The sequence below is a fragment of the Ahaetulla prasina genome, chromosome 1 (assembly GCF_028640845.1).
Source record: "Ahaetulla prasina isolate Xishuangbanna chromosome 1, ASM2864084v1, whole genome shotgun sequence".
Classification (NCBI taxonomy): domain Eukaryota; kingdom Metazoa; phylum Chordata; class Lepidosauria; order Squamata; family Colubridae; genus Ahaetulla; species Ahaetulla prasina.
In genome coordinates, this window is record NC_080539.1 from 46,353,641 (window position 1) to 46,375,755 (window position 22,115).

At 35.7% G+C, this 22,115-nt stretch overlaps 1 protein-coding gene and 1 long non-coding RNA gene across 4 annotated transcripts in view; one reads left to right on the forward strand and one right to left on the reverse strand.

Moving 5' to 3' along the window:
• Positions 1 to 22,115, reverse strand: part of SLC8A1 (solute carrier family 8 member A1) — a 239,992-nt gene that overhangs the window by 19,873 nt on the left and 198,004 nt on the right. The window contains exons 4-8 of one of the 2 annotated variants that reach the window (XM_058165056.1): positions 18,746 to 18,766; positions 16,673 to 16,690; positions 12,347 to 12,415; positions 8,027 to 8,157; positions 4,914 to 5,013 (exon numbers count right to left, since the gene is read on the reverse strand). In XM_058165056.1, the coding sequence (XP_058021039.1) occupies positions 4,914 to 5,013; positions 8,027 to 8,157; positions 12,347 to 12,415; positions 16,673 to 16,690; positions 18,746 to 18,766 (339 nt within the window). The remainder of the gene's footprint in view (positions 1 to 4,913; positions 5,014 to 8,026; positions 8,158 to 12,346; positions 12,416 to 16,672; positions 16,691 to 18,745; positions 18,767 to 22,115) is intronic. The other variant, XM_058165057.1, reaches the window with a different exon arrangement.
• Positions 999 to 21,549, forward strand: LOC131189161 (uncharacterized). Of its 2 annotated transcripts, XR_009152933.1 has the most exons (4): positions 999 to 1,582; positions 12,554 to 12,749; positions 14,804 to 14,838; positions 19,505 to 21,549. It is a non-coding gene; the product is annotated as an uncharacterized LOC131189161 (long non-coding RNA). The 2 variants fall into 2 exon arrangements; XR_009152932.1 differs by lacking the exon at positions 19,505 to 21,549 and having other exon boundaries at positions 14,804 to 15,117.

Sequence of the window (22,115 nt, forward strand, 5' to 3'; positions counted from 1 at the left end):
TCTGTCATATGGTTTATCACTTTCTTATCTTTATGATTAAGTGAGTCATTCTTTTCTAGCCTGGCACTTCTGAAATGTCAGGAGCCCTGCCAGCCAGAGCAAAGCAAATTACACGTAGGGGATTCTATAACAGTGTATATGTAGTCTGGGGGAAAGGGCATTTCTCTGTCTGCAAAGGCTGATGGAGGCAGAATTTTGGATTTTTATTTTATTTATTTCATTTCATCAATAATGTATTTTATGACAGATACAAGTGTAAACATAATTATAAATATATGTAAATGATACGGATAAAAGAAAAACATTAGGCCAGGGACAGTAGGCACGCTGGTGCGCTTATGCACACCCCTTACAGTCCTCTTAGGAATGGGGTGAGGTCTACAGTAGACAGTCTAAGGTTAAAGTTTTGGGGATTTGGGGAAGAAACTAAAGAGTCAGGTAGTGCATTCCAGGTGTTGACAACTCTGTTACTGAAGTCGTATTTTCCACAGTCTAGTTTGGATCGGTTTACCATGAGTTTGTATCTATTGCATGCTCTTCTATTGTTTTGGTTGAAGCTGAAGTATTCATTGGCTGGTAGGATATTGTAGCAGATGATCTTATGTACTATGCTTAGGTCAGACCGAAGACAGTGAAGTTCTAAGTTGTCTAAGCCCCACCCCCAAAAAAGCCCACAAAACCTGTGCTTAATTCATAGAATCATCTATTGCAATGTCCATCCTGTTGAAGACTACTTCAGCTTCAATCACAATAATACAAGAGCAAACAATAGATTTAAACTTAACGTTAACCGCTTCAATCTTGATTGCAGAAAATATGACTTCTGTAACAGAGTTATTAATGCTTGGAACACATTACCTGACTCTGTAGTTTCTTTTCAAAATCCCAAAGCTTTAACCATAAACTGTCTACTATTGACCTCACCCCATTCCTAAGAGGTCTGTAAGGGGCGTGCGTAAGAGCACAAAAGTGCCTACCGTTCCTGTCCTATTGTTTCTTTTCATTATATCAAATTAATATAGTTATTGCATACTTTTGCTCATATATATGCTTATATGATATGTAGTTATTTTATGTTGATGCTTGTGTATATTGTTGTGACAAAAAAAAATATTCGAGTCTGGTGGCATAAGGTATTCTGTTGCGAGCAGAGGAGTGGCGGACTCTCAACCTTAGGGTCCTAAATGAGGTTTGACATTGCTACCACTTGACCACGACCCATATAAACAAAAGATCATGGAAAAATAGCTGGTAATGCAAGTTGGAAATACTTCCTGAAAACAATTCATTTTCCAAATTTTGTATAATTAAAAAATTCAAGGGTGTTGAATAAGAAAAATCGACTGATTTTTTTTGTTTTAAATTAAAAATTTCTTGAGGGACAGAAGTACCTATGGAGCTTGTATTGTTATATGATTTGTTACTCCAGTCTGACCTCCTTTTAATTATCTTTTCAATTAGTAGGATAGCAGATAATCATGCCGAGGTGCGAGTAATAAGATCGTTATTTCTGATACATAGAAGCAACAGCACAATTCTCTGTCCTTGGAGAAGATATGATGTGTTGGAAACAGTGATTCATGTAGGTGAACTTGCCATGAATATTAACAATGACAGTGTGCCTTTAGTTTATGAAGCAATAAAGATACCTGTACAATTAGCCCAGCCCCCCCCCCCAGGCTGTGTGCTCTCCCCACTTCTCTTCTCTCTCTATACCAATGACTGCATCTCTAATGATCCATATGTTAAACTATTGAGGTTTGTAGATGACACAACAGTGATCAGTCCAGTGGTGAAATCTGAACCGGTTTATTACCGGTTCGCTGGCTGCGCATGCGCGCTGTGCGCGCACATGCACAGTACACACCATGCACCAAATGCAAGGTGTGCATGCACAGTGCACACCAAAAGGAGGCATGGGTTAAGTAGAACAGTGCACGTGGGGAGGGGTGATCAGCTGTGGCGCGTGCTCTTTTTTTTTAACTTTTAAAAGCATTTTTTTTACAATCTATTCAGCTGAATAGGTTGTAAAAATGCTTTTAAAAGTAAAAAAATAGCTCTGACGATCATGCGGTTCAGCTGTGATCATCAGAGCCTTTTTTTTAACCTTTTAAAAGCATTTTTTAAAAGAAGCGGGCGACCGGGCATTGGGTGGGAAGGCCAAGGATTTTTGCTACCAGTTCTCCGAACCACCAGCCGCCATCACTACTGGATTGGCCAATCTGGACCAAACTGGGACCCCTGGATCGGTCTCATTCGAGACAATGATGAATCTAAATACAGAGGGAGATTGATCTACTAGCCTTGTGGTGCGACCGGAACAATCTGGAACTGAACACACCCAAAACCGTAGAAATGGTGGTAGACTTTAGGAGAAACCCTTCCATACTTCCACCTCTCACAATACTAGACAACACAGTATCAACAGTAGAGACCTTCAAATTTCTAGGTTCTACCATATTGCAAGATCTAAAATGGACAGCTATCATCAAAAACGTCATCAAAAAAACACAACAAAGAATGTTCTTTCTGCACCAACTCAGAAAGCTAAAACTACCCAAGGAGCTGCTGATACAGTTCTATAGAGGAATTATTGAGTCTGTCATCTGCACCTCTATAACTGTCTGGTTTGGTCCTGCAACCCAGCAAGACAGACACAGACTTTAGAGGATAATTAGAATTGCAGAAAAAACAATTGCTACCAACTCGCCTTTCATTGAAGACCTGTATACTGCACGAGTCAAAAAGAGGGCTGTGAAAATATTTACAGACCCCTCACATCCTGGACATAAACTGTTTCAACTCCTACCCTCAAAACGACACTACAGAGCACTGCACACCAAGACAACTAGATACAAGAAGTTTTTTTCCAGAACGCCATCACTCTGCTAAACAAATAATTCTCTCAACACTGTCAAACTATTTACTAAGTCTGCACTACTATTAATCTTCTCACCATTCCCATCACCCATCTCCTTCTACTTATGACTGTAACTTTGTTGCTTGTATCCTTACGATTTATATTGACTGTTTCCTAATATGATTTGATTGTTTATTTGTACCCTCTGACTATCGTTAAGTGTTGTACCTTATGATTCTTGATAAACGTATCTTTTCTTTTAGGTACACTGAGAGCATATGCCCCAAGACAAAGCAATATATAGGATCACAGGTCACAAATAATGGACAAATATTCTAATCTGAAATCAAACCACAATATGGCAGGGCCCAATTATGAATCTAGTCCCTGCGTATTCATGCCAATGATGTCTGTCAAGCTCAAAATCTGTGAGATGGTGGAATCATGAATGAAATGTTACCACATGTGAGTGAGTCATGTCTAGTACAAAAGGTCTTTGATCCGATTCTGCACCAACAATCTTAAAGATATTTACCCTTCCTGGTGCCCATCTTTTTTTATATAAATAAGATACCCTTGTTCTTATTTTTCTTTCAATTCTTCTATAAGAAAATAAGTCTTGCCTAGAAAAATAAGCCTCATGTTCTTAATTAATATCTAATTTATTGAAGTTGGACAAATATAGTTACTGCAGTCAGATACCTAGATGGAACTTGTTAAATATATTCTACTTAACATATTTTCCATTAAAGTTTTTTTAGCAAATAATTTTCTAATATTTATGCACAGACAGTTTAATCATTCTGGCAAAAGTATATATAGTAGTACAAAACAAAATGTATTTCGGTAGTATTGAAGGATCTCAAAATAGTTTAGAAAGAAAGCAAATATGGAAATTTATTGGCAAATTGGAAGATAACATCTTGCAATGAGTATGCATCCATAGTGAGATAATTTTTTAATTTGTGAACTCAGAGCATCAAATCAAATTTGTATGCATTAGATTATATAATTTATATGCATTAGATTATATAATCTAATGTCTCCCAGTACATGTATTGGGAGACACGTATGCATGTACAGGCATACACACATGCATAGACTTTTAAAAAACATTTATAATCACAGATATTATGTATTATTTATTCTCTCTTCCTGCCTCCCTTTCTTTTTTTGAAGGAATGCAAAATGACCTGCATAAATTTCCCAAGAGCCATATCCAGATTAAATTCTACTCAACGTTAACACATTTGCAGTACTAACTTAGATCTAGAGTAAATTTAATTCAGAGCTACAAAGAACATATGGCTATGTTCTGTTATTGCTTTATTTCCAACAGCCTTATTGCACCCCATTAAAATAAATAGAAATACACGGCTGCAGTTCTTAACTGCTACACCCTATGTCTCCCCGTAAAAGAGACAACATGATTTACAAATAGTAAAACTGCATTTACCCAGAACCTTTGAAGATCATAGAGAAGGCAATGGTACACATTTTTGGTCTAGTTTAGGTGGGGAAGGCTAAAGTCATCATAGCAGGAAATGATGTGGACTAGGCAGAGTTGTACCAGAGTTGCCTGGGCTGGAAGTTGCCAAGGGGGTGGTCTGGGAGTTTGGGAATTTATTTTATTTTTTTCTATGCTTTTTTAAAACTGTTAAGCCTATTTCACAGCTCACAAAACACAAAGCACAAATTGCTTTGTGCTTAAAACAAAATGAAGCTGCAAGACTGATATTTGAAAGCTAGATTGCCAAACTGCCATGGGCGTCACAGAAAGAGGCTTTAGAGACACAAGCTATCCATCCATGACCTAAAATAAAAGAACTTCTCCATCAGACAGATGTATGCAATGCAGACTTAAAAGACTAATACACTGAAATTACAATGCTAAAGCTATCTACTTTTTAAGAAAAGGGAGACTGCTTCTTCCTTTGTCATAGCTCCTGAAACAAGTGCAAGCTACCAGTATTGGAGTCAAGTTAACTGGATAATCTCAGGCTAGGAAAGTGACTAATTGTAAATTATGGTATTTATAGAAATAGAAACTTACCAGCACTAACAGTGATAGCCTCAATGAACTGCTCTCTCCAGCTGTTTGTTCCAACCACAAGAGCTAGATTTGTCTTCTTAATAAGCTTGTCCACAGTGTTCTGCAGATGGACAGACAAAACATGGAGCACATGGTAAATGTAAAGGATGCTGGTTAGCGTCAGAGCATGGATACAGCAAAAGGAATAGCACTTAGGCTTACATACTGCTTCACAGTCCTCTGTGAACGGCTTACAGTATATTGTCTCCAAAAATCCGGGTCCTCATTTTACCGACTTAGGTAAGGATGGCTGGAAGGCTGGAAGGCTGAGTCAACCCTGAGCTGCTGAGATCGAACTGCCAAACTGCTGGCAGTCTGCAGTCGGCAGAATTAGCCTGCAACAGTACATTCTAACCACTGCGCCACAACGGCTCTTCAACATCAAGTGAATGAAATTAAACAAATATGCAAAAGTATCTTGCTTTAAAATGGCTTGAAATTTTTGTGCAAAGTATTTCTTAATGGTGCTTTGTAATTAGACCTACAAAAAGATGACTTGCACATTTTCATAAAGTATGAATCCATCCATATTTGATGCGGTGAAAAGGAAGTTCTACTTTCTTTGGACATCTTAATAGTTGTTATTACAATAGTAAGATTTTGGCAGACAAGACTGCTGCTGCGGTCAAGGCAGAATGATCTATTCACCTTCTGCCAATCTGCTACATTTGCAGGATTGGTTCTTAGGAAAGACTGATTCGTGATGGCTACTATGCAAAGAAAAAGGTAGCCAAGAAAGGCTGAATGATCCATTCCTCCCATAGAATTGCCTGCATGGCATTCCATGAATCTGTCATCATGGAGTCCGTGGATGTTTATGATCACTGGACAAAAGATTAGATACAAATTAATGCTACTACAGATAGTGCTCGATTTATGACAATTAGGACCAGAATTTTCACTGCTTAGCAAGGTAGTTAAGTGAGCTATGCTCAATTTTATGACCCTTTTTACCACAGTTGTTAAGCAGATCACTGCAATTAAGTGTGTGATTCACTTAACATTATTTACTTCATTAATTATTTTCATTAATTAATTATTCACTTCCTCATTGACTTTACTTGTCAGAAGCTTGCTGGGAAGGTTGCAAATGGCAATCAGATTATCTCTGGGATGCTGCAACCATCATAAATATAGGCTGGTTGCCAAATGCCTGGATTTTGATCACCTAACCATGGGAATGCCTGTATATAACACCTTACCTAGTTTATTTTATAAGCTTATTTTGCGTTGAAACATCTGAAGCTCATTCTGACCAATCTACTATGCGTAGGGAGGAAAGGTAATTTTACAGGAAGCCAGAACATTGGTTCACTTATTTATTCTCTGAATTGGTAAAGCCAGAACTGGGGATTAAAAAAAAGGCAGCTTACAAAAATAGTCAAAAAGATGCCATGTAGAAACTCCTGACACATTGATGTAGCTCTGAAAATATTAATACTTCAGAAAACTGTATTTAGTTGACATATTTGCTTTGCTACAGCTAAACTGGACATCTTCACTTTTACTGATCCTCTATATGTTTAATAACCTTGAGATATGCTTATAGAGAAGAGTTGTAAAAACTTTGCTTTCAACCTAATGCACCTCATATTATAAAATTGAATATGAAATATATAATCATGCATAGTTCATTTTCTTTACAAATGATTGATTTGAGCTGCACCATGATTTAAGTTCAGTGAGGTTGCCTGAAGCCATTCAAAATTACTTTCTAAGGGAATTGACAAGAGAATATTTTGCATGCAAAAAAATAATAATGAAAGAACTAAAAAAGGATTGCCTATGTCAAGTGATTCTACCTATTTAAATTCTACCTATTTAATACAGAATGGTGTAAAATTTTAATATCCAATTTAAAATTATCTTCAGGGGATGCAAATAAAAGAAAATCAAAGTTAAATTTAAATATATGATAATTGTTAATGATGTAAATAATGTAGTGCTTATGTTTTAAATAGTGAATATGGCATTGTGCTTAATGAGCTAGATTAGATATGCATTTATATTCTTTAGCTGAAAAGTTGATTGGGTGAGATGTTATTATCTCATATTTAACAACTTTATCCATAGGGTAAAATGAAGGGATAAAGTACCTATGCTTTATTGTTCATATTTTTTTTAACATTTAAAGTGTGTGTAATGTTCTTATTTGAAGAAGTAGGAAATGACCAGGCTGAGCCTGACGCATCATCAGTTTGGAGTCTCTACAGCCCTGTAAGAGACCTATATCCAGCGTTCCCCCCCACCCTCCTGAAGTCCATTTGCCTTGACCACAAGTAGATCAGATTCTTATGTTGAGATAGCATGGAACCAATTTGTAATACTTTTGAGCCACATCCCGACTCCTGATTTCTTGCGCCCAATAAAAATCATTTATACAATCTGAAAATTGTGTGTAATTTTCTGATTTGAACTAATTTCTACAATGAGTGATAGGATGTTTTCACAATGTCCTTGAAATACCTAAGGAGATTTATTAATATTTTTGGAAATCCCACTAGGAAGAGAAAGAAATGAAAGAGAAAGATAGAAAGAAAGAAATAGAGAAAAGAATGCAGCTGTGGCTGCACAGTTTATTTTCCTAAGAATATTTGATGCCTTAATAATAATAATAATAATAATAATAATAATAATAATAATAATAATAATAATAATAATAATAATAATAATAATAATAATTCTTAAAAATATAATTCTTAAAAGTGAGCTGGCAAAATTTTATGAAATTTCCTACAGGATAAATCTTTACCCTTTTTTAAAAAACACATGCTGCAATGTAAGAAATAAATACATAATAAATAAAAATATTAGAAAAATTAGCCAAATTATTTCAATGCTATAATTTGTATGAATCGCACAGTTTGCCTTTTCTTAGAACAAAATTCTAATTGCACAGGCACCTTTTGGGGGTGCCCGTTAAGAATGCTCTACCAAAATATAATCCTAGGTTACTCCAGGACTGATACGGAATAGAGCTAGGGTAAGTTAATAGTTGTTTCCTGTCAGATGGTGTCTGAATTAAATACATCAAATTAATGATAATAATGACATTAGATGTCTACATACTACACCTTGAACTCGTAGGACTCTTCAATAATCACTTCTAGCTTTGTGTGCTCCCCCAGGATGGGGCGCCCCATTTCAGCAATGCGGCGTTCTTCCTCCTCTTTGCTTGTCAGAAGCTGCTTCTCTTCATTCTCTTCTGGGGATGGAGAAGACAAAAAGAACCAATTGAGGGATAGTTGAGTCTGTTCCCTTTTCTGCAGCTAGCTTCTGTTTATCCTCCAACATACTCCATTAATGTGGCAAAAGCAAGCAAACAATTGTTACAAGAATACACCATCAAGGCAGCCTCCTGCATTATAAGGGTTGGAGTTTGCTCCTCCAGATAGTTTATCTGGAAGCATCAGGAAATGATATCATGGTTCACAGCTCCTGTGTATGTCAAAAGGAGTGCTTCCTTTCACCCCTTGTGCTTTTTAAGGGAACCACAATTTAGCATGTGGCTCTTTGAGTTGCTCTTTGCAACTGGGAAATAGAAAGGGAATATCTATTTATGGATTCACAGGTCTGTGTGATTCTCTACCTAATGTGGTTGTTTTTAAATAGGTGTACTATTAGTTAAGGGTTGTCTAAATATGAAATATATGATTGTAACAGATGCAAAGTGATTTCTGTGAGTCAGAATTTAGGACTGCTAAAATAATCAAGCAAAAGCAGATAATATATCCAGAAGAGAAATATAGATATATCTAAATATAGATCTTTGGTAAATATCAGCTCATGTTTTCCAGGTTCACAGAGCCATTCTTTCCTGTTAGGACTGTCCAACAATTGCCATTTAGCTGCAATACTTGGATAAATTACAACTTGGGTTTTACAACCAGGACAAGGCAGAAAGGAGTTAAGAGTTTTTGGCATCTCTTTCTACTGATCATCAAGATTTCTATCCAAATATGGCAAGGCACCCTGTCCTCTCCCAAAAGAACATGTGTTTAAATTTGCACACAAAAAGAACAATCTGTAGTACACCTTTCCTATTAGTTGACATCAGGCTCAACACAACATCATCATATTTGAGTTTAATATTCCTGGCGAGGCTAGACACAACATATATTGTGTTCATGTTAACCTGAACCTTTCTCAGTTGTATCTCAAACTATTACTTTAGGTTTGTAAAGTAAAGCCTATTGATTAAGTTGCTGTGCTAGATGGGGAAGTCTCCCATCTTTCTTTTCTTCCCATGGCTTTTCTCTCTCAGAATGTAATCCATGCCTCTTCATATTATTTTTATCATCAAGTGAGCTCTGATCTCATAACATATATTGGGTGGAACAAAAGGCCTGGAAAGGAAGGGCTTCATGAAAATGAATTCTGGCTGCTGGACTGGCTCCACTTCTCTCCCTTACAACATTGCTATCATGTAGAGATGTTTCATATTTTTGTAACTAGAACCACAAGTATACATTTACATTTTCCACTGAAGTCTGGCTGACCTTCTAGAATCTGTTTCAATTTTTAAAGTTTTCTTAAAATTTCTGTGGGTAAAATTGTCAATGTTCATGGCCTTAAGGCAATGCCTTCACACTTGATAAAAATATTGAAAGTTCCCTATATGCAGGCATTAGATTTCAGTGAGAGCTAATACAATCCAATACAAGCCCAATACAATCTAAGTGAAAGGTGAGAGGGCTCATTGTTGTTCACACCAACTCCCAGGCAGTGTGAGAGGGTGAAGCAAACCTTGTCTATGTTTAAATTGGAAAACAAGCTTGTAGTTTCTAGGGAAGCATTTAGAAAAGGAGCAGGCAGATTCTGGATATCTAAAAGCCATGTCTAAATATTTAATTATTTGGGAAAGGGATGAAGAATATAGAAGATAAGGTGATGATACAGAGCAGGACCAGGATTTTCCATGGTCTCCATCATTTATTCTTATTTTTATTTATTCTTAATTTTTTATGCTGTCCATTTTACTGCTAAATTAATTCCGGGTGATTTAAGTATAATAAAATAATAATCAATAAATATAACTCATACAATTAATATTGATTTTAAAAAATTAACTAATTTTAGCTTTACAGTATAGTTTCCCTGTATTTTTCACTTTATAATGGCAGCAAACTTTGTTTATTGTTAATTTTTGGTGGTTGTTCTGACAAAAATCAATGGTAACTTAAGGTTCTAGTGGTTGCAAATAAGAAATTTGGGGTCGCTACTGTCCCTGGGGTTACAGGTTTCCATCCTTCTTTAAAGAAACACACGAAGGAAGAGGCAAAATTACACGAATGGCTCCATTCATTAGCCAACTGGAAGTCCTCTGAATAATTGCTGAAGTTTAATGTCTGAGTAGGGCTAATAATTGGAAGTAGCACAATTAAGCTTCATAATTTTACTCAATGCTACTCCCCTTCAAATCTCTATTCTGTCTTATCGATAAGTTGAAAGCACACAATATCTGTCTGTCTCTTAAAAAGCTCATCCGAGGATTCCACAACTTAACAGATCAAAAAAACATATGAGGAAAATTGGGTTACGTAAGACAGACCATTCAATATCTATACAGATCACATAACCAGTAGCAAAGTCATAGACTTTGACAGAGATGAGCAGGTATAAATAAGAATAGATAGGAACCTAAAGTGACTTTTGGTCAAGATTATTTTGGGGAAATGGGAATCCACAGGGACGGAATAAAGAAAGGAGAATGAATACAGTTCATTTGCTTTGTACTGTAATCTGTGGAATTCAGTTGCCCATATGTTCTATATATTTGTCCAACTGAATGTCAGCATCTGATTGACTTAATACAAAGTTAAACTGAAATTTGCAGCATTTTTAATCAATAAAAGCTTGATAACTGACAATCTGTTTTCACTATTTGGTTAATTGCACTGTTAAATCACCTATTTACTATACAAAGTATTATAATAATACATGTTTAGGGCTCCTGTATTTCAGGAAAGTGTCTTATTGACACATCTAAGTATCAACAGAAAGGAATTTTAATTACTTCTTTGGCTGGGTAATACTACTACTTTAGGGCTCTAAGGAGCTTCTCTTATATTTCTATCTCTAGGATGATTTAATATAAATAAGTCTAATAAAGGAGTCCTTTCCTTTCAACTCTTAGAAAGGGACATCTGGCAACCCTATTCGTATCTTTGAATGCACAGTCCCTCTTGCTGAGAAGGAATTTAATTCTTTGCTTAAAACCAAACCCTTGAATTTTATTTTCCTCTCCTTCTCATTCCCCTTTTGTTTTGTGATAAAAGTGAATTTGGAAGGTGCTAATACTACTTGATTGGTCCTTAAAAACAATGAGAAGTAATTTGTTAACTTGAAGATATCCAAGACAATGCCAATCGAGGGGAGGGGAGGTGGGTGGAAACAATCTAATTTTTGTTTTGTTGAAAGTGAGTGCACCAGATGTTCTAGTGAGAGACAATAAGGGACAGGTTCCATGAGACTGAATGGTCAGAACTGATTTTTTGCACAAGACAAAGCTTGGCAGAGGGATCCAGTATAGATGCAGCAAAAGATTTTATCTTTATCATCAGCCATAATAAGTTACTGAGTTACTGAAGCAGTCATCACAACCTTTACAATTATACAGAGATAAAGAATAATTTTAAAACTGGGCAAGAAACTCTGGTACATGAGAAGGCTGGTATGGAAGGAGAATCCCTGATTCTATTCTTTTATTGTTATGGAAGATTTGAATGACGGACATCTGTTCACTTGGCTAGATAGCTTCAAGCATTAGCATCTATGGGTAAGCAAAGGATGGGGCAGATTGACAAAGGCAGCAAAATCCTTTGGACCAGGCTGGCCAAGGCCTGATAATAACTACTATAAGAAAAAGGTATTTCATGTTTCACATTTTGTATCCATGTTGGAAGATCACCTAGGATACAACAATGTGCAAAGGAAATCTGAAAGAAAGAGACTCTTTTTTGTCCTCTGAAATGGGTTATAATTAATGCGGAAGATTGAGTATTTTTTTGGGGGTCAAAGACATAATAAAATAAATCAAATCCCACCTGTGAGCCATGGTGGTGCAATGGTTAGAGTACAGCACTGCAGGCTACTTCAGCTGACTGCTGGCTGACTGCAATTAAACAGTTCAAATCTCACCAGGCTCAAGGCTGACTCAGCCTTCCATCCTTCCGAGGTGGGTAAAATAAGAACCCAAATTGTTGGGGACAATCTGCTGACTCTGTAAACTGCTCAGAGAGGACTGTGAAGCACTGTAAAGCGGTATATACTGTAAGTCTAAGTGCTATTTCCTTTCCCACCTTAAATACACCTTCCCTGTATCCTACAATAATGCCTGCGAGTTATTGGTTTCACATTATCTGTTGGACTGGGAGCCTAGCACACTGGAATACCTTGAATGTTGATTACAGTAGAAGGAAGGGGATGGTCTCTAGCATGAACTTTCCTGAAGACAGGCTTGCCTGACAAAATGTCAAAAATAATTAATGTCAATGGGCTGAACTGGATTTCAATAGTGGTTTTAATACTTAGTGGAGTTAGAGTCTGTTAAAAAGTGAGAAATCTACAAGATAGTGAACTGTAATGTTTATTTCACTCAGGGTTATGACAAGTATAAATGCTCACTACAGACCTTCTGGAAAATCTGTGAAATAACTCATGCTATGGAACTCAAACTTCCATCTGAGACAACCAGCATGGCCACTCAGGATGATGGTAATTGGAATCGTTTACCATACAGAAGACTGCAAGTTACACATTTTTTGCCTTCTAACATTTTCAGAAACAAAGAATGAGGTACTAGTTTTTTTTTGATTAGTAACCTCCCAATGAGTTCACAACTATCATTGGTTATGAAATGTATGACATGTGAACATGGCACCCTGACATACTCTTTGTATCATAAGGAATCAGAAAACAATCTTGATTTGATTTTACTTTACTAAATACTTTGTTCGTCAGATAGATAAAACCTGATCCCTGTTTTTACACAGGACTCTTTCACTATGCCCACTCATGAATGAGTGCCTATGTTGCTAAGCCAACACCTTTTAGGGCTTAGTATGACATGTCAAGAAGTCTTGCTATCTGTTAAGTGTTTCAGCACTTGTAAAAATGAAGAGGATGTAAAAAGTCTCTTTACTGCCCAACACAGTAGAAGTACAGTGATGGGAAAGTAAGGCTCCTTCAATGATAAGAATAAAGCTGTTCTGTTGTTAAGTCTTATTGATAAGGATCAATAGAAAAAAATCCACTTTGCAGTAGTACTGAGAGTTAAAATTCTAGAAAAGATGGTGACAGAAACTCAAAAAGAAGTCAAATTGGTTTAAAGAGTTGCGGCACAGTTTGAGAGAATAAGTGTTCAACCTACATTAGATTTGATATTTCCAAACCAATGTATGTGTGCCTTAATATTTCTGATAGTCTTCTCTCCACATATAATTTGTTTTCAATTATCATTTGGTAAAAAGATTTTTCATAACAATATTCATGCGTTTCATATCAATGATTATACAAATGTTACAGTATATTTTGGACAAATAACGACTTTTACCGGATATTGCAAACTTTTTCCCCTCTTGGTCTCAAGAGAAGGATTTTCAAAGACAAAGCGGATAGAGTTGATGATTTTTTTCTCTGCTATATTTGCATATTTTCTCTGCATCACAATTAGTTGCATCAGCAACATTTTTGCAGAAAATGTATCATTAATTCAAAGCTCAGCCTAGCTGAGTATGGAGTCCTTGAGCATCCATGCAAATGATTCCTTATAGAACTCAACAGCAATTTATTATTTACCCCAGTTAGAATTAAGTGCTTTGTCAATGGCATATAAGATATAAGATGAATGACAATTTATTCCAGACACTAGCTAGGCAGCTGATATTGCTATTTAAGTATCTATTCATATTTTTATCCCATTCTTTTTAAAGGTATATCCAGTTTTCTTTTCTCTGCTTCATCTGCATAACAACTTCTAGGAAAAGCAAGGGATTAATTTATTTTTCCTGCCTTTATTATTTTTACAAATAACTCAAGGTGGTGAACATACCTAACTCCCTCCTCCTTTTTCCCTACAACAATAACCCTGTGAAGTAGGTTGTGCTGACAGAGAGTGATTAGCCCGAAGTCAAGCTAGGGGGTCACTCAATTTGGGTCTGTATGTGTTTTCTATCTACTGGAACATAGGAAGTTTCAGATGGTCTATTTCTGTGTCTTGCATTTAAATTTTCCTACAGCTGTGATGAGTATATGTTGCAGCAGAATAGTGAGATTTTTAGTTTATTTACTTAAAACATTGGCAAAAGAAATCTGGATAGTTAAATGTTTTAACTTTGCATAGATTTTCTAAAAAATAAAATGTAATGAAAAATACAGCTGAGGATAATTTGGTGCCAAGCACTTTGAAGAAACCTTAGGGAACTTCAGTTACCATATTTTGCTGGTTATAATATTTGGAGCCTTGTTGTCAACAGATTGGAAGTCTCTTAAAACACATCATCATCTAGTTTCTCAAGTTAAGATTTCAAGTAATTTTCAGAAAATAATTGTGTTTTTTAAAAATATAAGCTTATTAGCATGAAACATGTGATGTTAGGTTTGTGAGAATGAACTCATAATCAAAACGTGCTAGTTACTTAGAATGTGGATATGAAAGAAATCAAGATGTCTTACCATTCAAAGATTTCCCTTAATTATAAAAGCAATGACAAGAACAAGCCAAGATGTTAACAAACATAATGTAGAATGACAATGTCCAATACATCTGTTGGTTGAATCTACATTCACTATAGCTTTAATATGATGGCTGTATATTTCTGATCTATATAAGCTTTTTCGCTTTCTTTCAGAGTTGAGAAAGGATCTGTGATGCTTCTGAAGCCAGGTATGCAAGATCCACTCCAATCCTACAATCAGTTATATTCACTTCCTTTTGTCCAAAATAAAATCTCATAGTTTTTTTAAATCTAAGTATATTGAAATGCAGAATATTATAACATTTTGTCCAAAACACAAAAACTAATGAGACTGTTTTATGCAACCTCCAAGGAAATGAACATGTCCTCATATATTCTAATAGGACTCTCACAACAGGAATCCTTGGTGGGCTGGCTCAGCTTTCTTCCTATGTCATAAATAGGTTTGTCTGATGTTACAAAATACATCTTTTAACTTTTTGTGAAGGGTGAGAGTAGAGTAATAGTAAAGTTGACTAACTAGTCTGAAATTTTGCACTTGGGCCCCCAAGGAGAAGAACTGCAACAGTTTTGGAAATCTTGCTATATATTAATCTTTGAAAGGTCAGAGATTAAACTAGTTTTCTTAATACCAAAACAGAGTTCCAGTTGTTTCTGTTGGTCCCCTCTGGGAGGAGATTTCAAAGTATTTCCAGCAAGTCTACCAGATTCTGTAACAGCTTTGTTCCCTATGTCATCCCTCCAGTAAACTCGCAAGATTCCTTTTTCTCGTCATGTATATGTATACATCCGGACTAGGCTGTGTTGTTTCTCTGTGTCATATAATACATGTGGGTATATGCAGTAGTGGGATTCAAATCCTGGCGCTACCGGTTTGCTATTGATAGTGACCGCGTGGCGCTTCTGTGCATGTGCAGAGTGTTTTTGATGATGTCTGGGTGGGTGGGCGGAGCCTCCCGCCACCACCACTGCCAGTTTGCCCGAACCGGGGCAAACTGGGAGCAACCCACCACTGGGTATATGAATAATCTTGTATTTATTTCTTTTATCATGTTCATGTAGTGTATATTGGAGGTGATGACCTTTTGAAAGCTGTATGCAATGAAATTTCATTTTAATATATGTCATTTAGTGTACTTTCAAAGTGACAATAAAGTTATTCTATTCTATTCTATTCTATTCTATTCTATTCTATTCTATTCTATTCTATTCTATTCTATTCTATTCTATACAGTGGCCAACCAGAAGCCCATCCAAAGCCTATTGATAAGGCAATGGGGGCAATTCTCTCAATTTTGATTGCTAGCCCCTTTTTATATTTTATATTTGTTTGATGTATATCTTATTATTCCACAAAGAGTACAAAGTAAAATACAGGTAGTCTTTGCTTAGTGACCACAAGTGAGATCAGCAACTTGTATGCTGAGCTGGAACATAACTTGACAACAATGGGGCTCATAACCTTACTTCCCCTTCAGTTGCTAAGAGAAGCAATGTGGTTGCTAAGTGAAAAATCATGTGACTGGAAATTATGATTTTACTTCCACCTTCTATATTAACTCTGCTTGTTACAAGTGAAAGTGCACACTAGTTGTGAAGCATGTGAATGGTGATCATATGATTGTGGTATGCTGCAATGGTTACAAATACGAGGATAGGTCACAATGTTTTTTAAAGCACTGTCATAACTTCAAATGTCTGCTGCATGAGACAGTCAATAAGTGAGAACTAACTGTTCGTGGTATTCCCTCAATTCTTTCCCTCTGCCCCCCAACAATATTGTGAGGTAGTTAAGAGTGACTAGCCCAAAATCACTCATTGAGCTTTGATAGCTGAAAGTAGACTTAAATTTAATACTCTGGTTGAAGCCCAACATTTTGACCATCACACACCACTAGTTTTGGGGGGCACTATGCATTGCTAGCAAATAATTGATAGCTAGGTATAATAGTAAAAAAAAAAGATCAGCTATATAAAACTGGAATTGTATCTTTGAGCAGAAAGATAATTGAAAATCCATACCTGTAATTGTGAAGCCACCTAAAGGAATGCCAAAACAGAGAGAAAAAGAAAGGAAATTAATATATTGTTGCATTGTGCATTAATTAGATCATTGAAGCTTTGCTCTTAATATCAACTACATATTTTCTAATAGGGATATGATCAGAGTGTATGTTTATCAGTATGGCTTGTCAATTAAAAGATTATCTAAATTTCTCAAATATGAACATCAAATGAAAAATAGGAAACCATACCTTGTCAATCATAATTGGTTGAAACATATAGGGCAACATTAGAAATTAAGAGAATAATCTTCTCTAACTTGTTTTTCTTTAAATGTCATCAAATTTGAAACAAAAATATATTGCATTTGGCAAATGTTTCCTTGGTTATTTTAAAAGTTCACGGAGAAGCATTTTATTAGCAGGAAATACATATTTTTTATGCAAAAGATTCCAGACCCAATTCCAAGATCACTCTGATACCCTCCAAATCTGCTAGATATCAGTTCACATCCCCTGCAGCCAGTGTCCTGGTTGGAGGTGATGCTACAATCCAGTACACCTAGAGGATGTTGGGTATAGAAGCCTGTCCTGAGATCTCAAAATAAAAAGGATCTCAGACAGTGGGATAAAATATAGAATATGTCTAAAAGCCTCCATATGATCTGATGTTAAAATTTAATAATATACCATCTGTTACATATTCCATTTTTCCTAAAGCATTATGCCAAACTTTCTTGATTCCTTCACATTCAGTTGTCATAATGTCCATTCAACTGTATGAAGCAGCTCCTTCTGGGATGGCTATGCATGTCTGAGACCTACTTTTGTTGTTCTGTCTCAAGAGAATGAATACGTGATCTGACTCCACTACAGTAAAAGAACAGGGCCATGATACATAAACTCAGGAAAATATCCTGACTGCTAGGGTTGTAAGATTGCCTTTCTCAACTGTACCTGTCCATTTTGTGTTAGACTCAGCTCTTGTAATTACCAGACAAAATGGATTTATGGATATTGGTTTTATATATAACGAAGGCTGACAGTTGGGAGAAAGTTGTACATATTCAATGAGCCTAGGTTTCCAGATAAAATCTGGTTTATCCTTTGTCTCAATGTGTTGAAAGTTTATTTATGAAGAAAGGTAGAATTATGTGGAAATCTATCCTATGTGAATGTCACAGAGATGGATGAGAGCTGTTTTTGTCATTTACTTTGGCTGAATATAGAAACACATTACACTTCATGATAAAATGTGTGTCCTTTACGAGGTTGTCTAAGAAGACCAAATTGTTTCTAAAAAGTGAAATTTAGACTGTGAAAATACTTGAGGTCCAGTTGGAAATATCCCAAAGAGATCAGAATTTCTCATTTTCATTTACCAAAGCAAATAACTGTCTGATCATTAAAAAAAAGTAATTTTCTTTTGAGCTATTTCTACAGCAGGTCCCAAAGACATGCAGCAATAACTTTTCCTTGAAAAAATATACAGAAATCGTTATGGTTTAAAGTGGCCCTCTAGTGCCATCAAGGATTGCAACATAGCCATGGATAAACAAGGATATCTGGTTAAAAAAGCATGGAAGTTGTAGTGCAAAATATTGACACTAAGCTGGTGAAAGCAATTTTAAAGAGAATGCTTAAAAAGGAACCTATTATGTCATGCTGCAAACATATGACAAATAAAAAGAGACATTTGCTATTTATTAATGTACCAAAAAGAGACCGAATACAATGTGAATCTTGACCTGATTAATTTATGGTCTGGTAACAAGCTTCGGGGTAAGAATGTATGGTCAAATATCATGTAGTATCTTCTATTTTTTTATTAGTTCTTTCCTACCTTGATTTCGGTCAAAGGCACACTGAATCTGAAGGATCATTTTCGAGCCAATATAAACGGAGAATGAATTTAAGAACAAACTGACATTCAATGACTGACATAAATTGTTTTTAATAATCTTTAGGGGGACAGCTTCCTTGAATCTTTTGAGAAAAAAAAAGCATGAAATAAATTGAAAAAATAATTTACATAAAATACATTGATTGACTCCCCCATATGGAAAAGAAATGCAAGAAATGCAGTGCTTACCAAGCTCATTCAACAACAGGGCTGTGGAGAAGACACAGAAGGACAAATACAGAAGAAAAAAATGAGCAATGAAAGTAAAAAAGACATCCACAGAAAAGCCTCAGATCCAGGAGGCCAGAAAGCGTAGATCTGCAAAGCTGCAGGATACCATTACTACAAAGAAAAATAGCATGAGAAATAATGGAAAAGACACGTTTCATGGAAATAAGCTGTGAAATTGTGGGAAAATATTAAATGCACTGTAACGTTTTGTGTAACTGACAAATCTTTAATTCAATCAAGGTTCCCAACTTTTAAATCATATTCTTGGATATATGTAAAGATATTAATTTTGCTTCATTGACAGCTCCGCCAGAGATTGAGGAAATAATATGTCACAATGGATATGTGTGAGCATTTGCCTTTTTTTTCTTTTAAAAAAAGGGCAACCATTATAACGCTCTATATGTACCTTGATCCTTTCTTGGCACAAGGGTGCATCTTGCATTAACAAGGGGAACCTTTGGTTGTAATGAACAGGGCTACTGTATGTGGGTTGAAAAATCCAAGTTAGTAGTTAGGCTTCTCTATAGTGATTTGCTGCCATTTAATGGTCTGGATTTTTGGAGCCTAGATCTGATAGCTTTAGTACAGAAGGTAGAGGCTTCTGCCTAAGGACACCGCTACAGTTGGAGGGTTGCACTAGGAATGTAATTAGAATGTGAAATAATGTAAGTATTTTGATTGATAATGCTTTCTCTTGTCTTTTCCTTTCTTTAGAGAAAAAGGCTGAAAATATATTCTCTAATATGCTTGAAAGCATCCCTGGATGACAAGCAAATATTTCAAACTAAACTGTATTATTGACTCTAAGCACTTATAATCACTTCAGTTTTTCAAATATAGTCACTTGTGTATGAAAATCTGGTGTACCTCTACACCTGGAGACAAAGTTGAAACTAAGTTAACAGAGAATTTCTTTCCAATGGTTACATCAGCTTCAGTGTACTGCCCTCCAGATATAATGTGCAGCTACCATTTGCAACCACTACCTGGAAGGTTGGGTTTGGGAGTGTCACAGCCCAATATATCTGGAGGCAAGCTGGGAAAAGGCCACATAGAACCATTTCTTTTATTTTAGTGTTGCCTCTGGTCAATCGATTAGGGAAAGATTTGAACTAATATGTAGAACCTATTTGAGCAGAGACAAAATATTTATTTCAAAGCAGGGATTCTGCTGTTAAAATGATTTCAGTTATTTGAAAGAAAAATAATTATCTAACTATGTTTGATATCAACAATTCTGTATTTGCAGTTGGAAGAAAGGAATTTCTAGGTGGAACATGTTTTTGTGAACATCCTCACTTTATAAAACATAGCTATTTTCTTAATCAAGTCTGACTCTGTTTGGCATTGTAATGTGACAGGTAAACAAGCTTTTCAAAAATTAAGGCTGGATTAAATCTTTTAGCCTTCAAGTCTTTCAAATATCATGCTCAGTGGTGGGATTCGCGTAATTTAACAACCGGTTCTCTGCCCTAATGATTTCTTCCAACAACCAGTTTGCCAAACTGCTCAGATAGTTAACAGCCGGTTCTCCCAAAGTGGTGCGAACTGGCTGAATCCCACCACTGATCATGCTGCTTGTGAGTAAAACAGAGCTGACTCCCGCTCAAGAGAGCTTGCAGATCTCCTGGAAGCTTTTCAAAGTACTCGAGGGAGATCTATTCCATAATTTAAGATGCATTTTGTACAAAGCGCCTATTGAATTTTCAGCATCAATGCTTCCATTTAATCTGGAAACTGCAAGCCCAATTCTCTGGGATGTATTATGAATACTACTTATAGATAGCTATTTTCCTTAGCCAAAGCAAGATAACTTCTGCTTTTATTCTTTTAAAAATATGATTTTTAAAAGAAGAAATTGATTTCTTGCAAAATATGAAAGGGATATTTTTGGAGCAGTTACCACATTCTTTTTTGTTCTTAGCATTAAATATTTGTTCAGCAACCCGTCTCAACATTTTTTAAATCTGCGTTTTGCTCATTGTATTTACCTCTAGAGCTTATTATGCTGCAGAATATTTTTATTTTTTTTAAAAATGTATGCGAAGAGATTTTGAATGAACTTCACTTGATGAGAAATCTATGTTGCACATCAATCTATACACTGGGGCAAACTTGTGGCATAGACTTCCTTGTAACACTGCAGATAGATTGGACATACCTATTTCACTATTTTTATCTACCCACAAGTTAAGGTATCGGGCAAAGTTGACAGTTGGCTTCTGTCAACTTAGCTAAGTGGGCAAAGAGTGAAAATAAATGTATACATCTGTCTTATATACTCACATTGTGTGAAGTGTTTATAGGATATCTGCATCGAATGTATAGTGAGTTGTAGTTCTCAAGGAATGAACAATGGGGAAAGAAAATATTTAAAACACAATATCAAATGATATAAGTTAAAGATAAATACATCTGTTGGTACAGCAATCATTACTCTCCTTTCCACCATGGCCTGTTCTGAGAGGACCATCATGCAACTTCTGTTAAACGACACAATGTATCTAGGCTCCATATCAAAATTTGTTTTGAGCTGGGTTCTATATTTCATCTGTTAACACTGAGCTGCAATGAAAAATTGAGTAAGAATTTATTCACCTCAAGGACAAGGAGAAAATTTGTGTATTTGGGGGGTGGGGAGTGGGGCAAAAGAGCCTTTGAAACAGATAAACATATTCAATATGAAACCAGCTGGTTTGATTGATCTGTAAAGTCCTCTGGGAGACTTTGTAATTGAAATGTAGACTAGGAGTGCTTCAGATAAATAAATAAAATCAACACCTTAATAATATTAAATTGTAGTGCAATTTATTTGTATTATTTTTAATTGCACTGAATTCTCTTTATTTTCAGATTATTAGAAGAAATTTATATTTTTAGGAAAAAACCCTAAATATATAATGAGGAATATCCTTAAGAGGGGACTGGAATTATAGATGTATAGATGTGCACAATCCTGAAGTAAAGGTACAAGTCTACTGAGTATAGCATATATATACAACTATTTCATTATGCATGGATATTATAGCCTATTGTTTGCAAATGAGATTTAATTTGGGGGAATAATTAAAAGGACGCTAAAAAACCTGCCCTTTGAGAAACAAAACTGCAGTGGTCATAATATTTGGATTTTATTGCATCCATATCACAGGATGTATTATATAAATAATTTAAATGGTACTTTTAAGTGGATCATAATAATTATCAAGAATTATTTTTTTTAAAAAAGAGAAAGAGATAGATGCAAAATTAAAACTGCTAAGCTTGACAGAGGTCATGACACATTAAGTGGAAGCTGAGTAAGAAAGTTGTGAGAGGAGGGAGA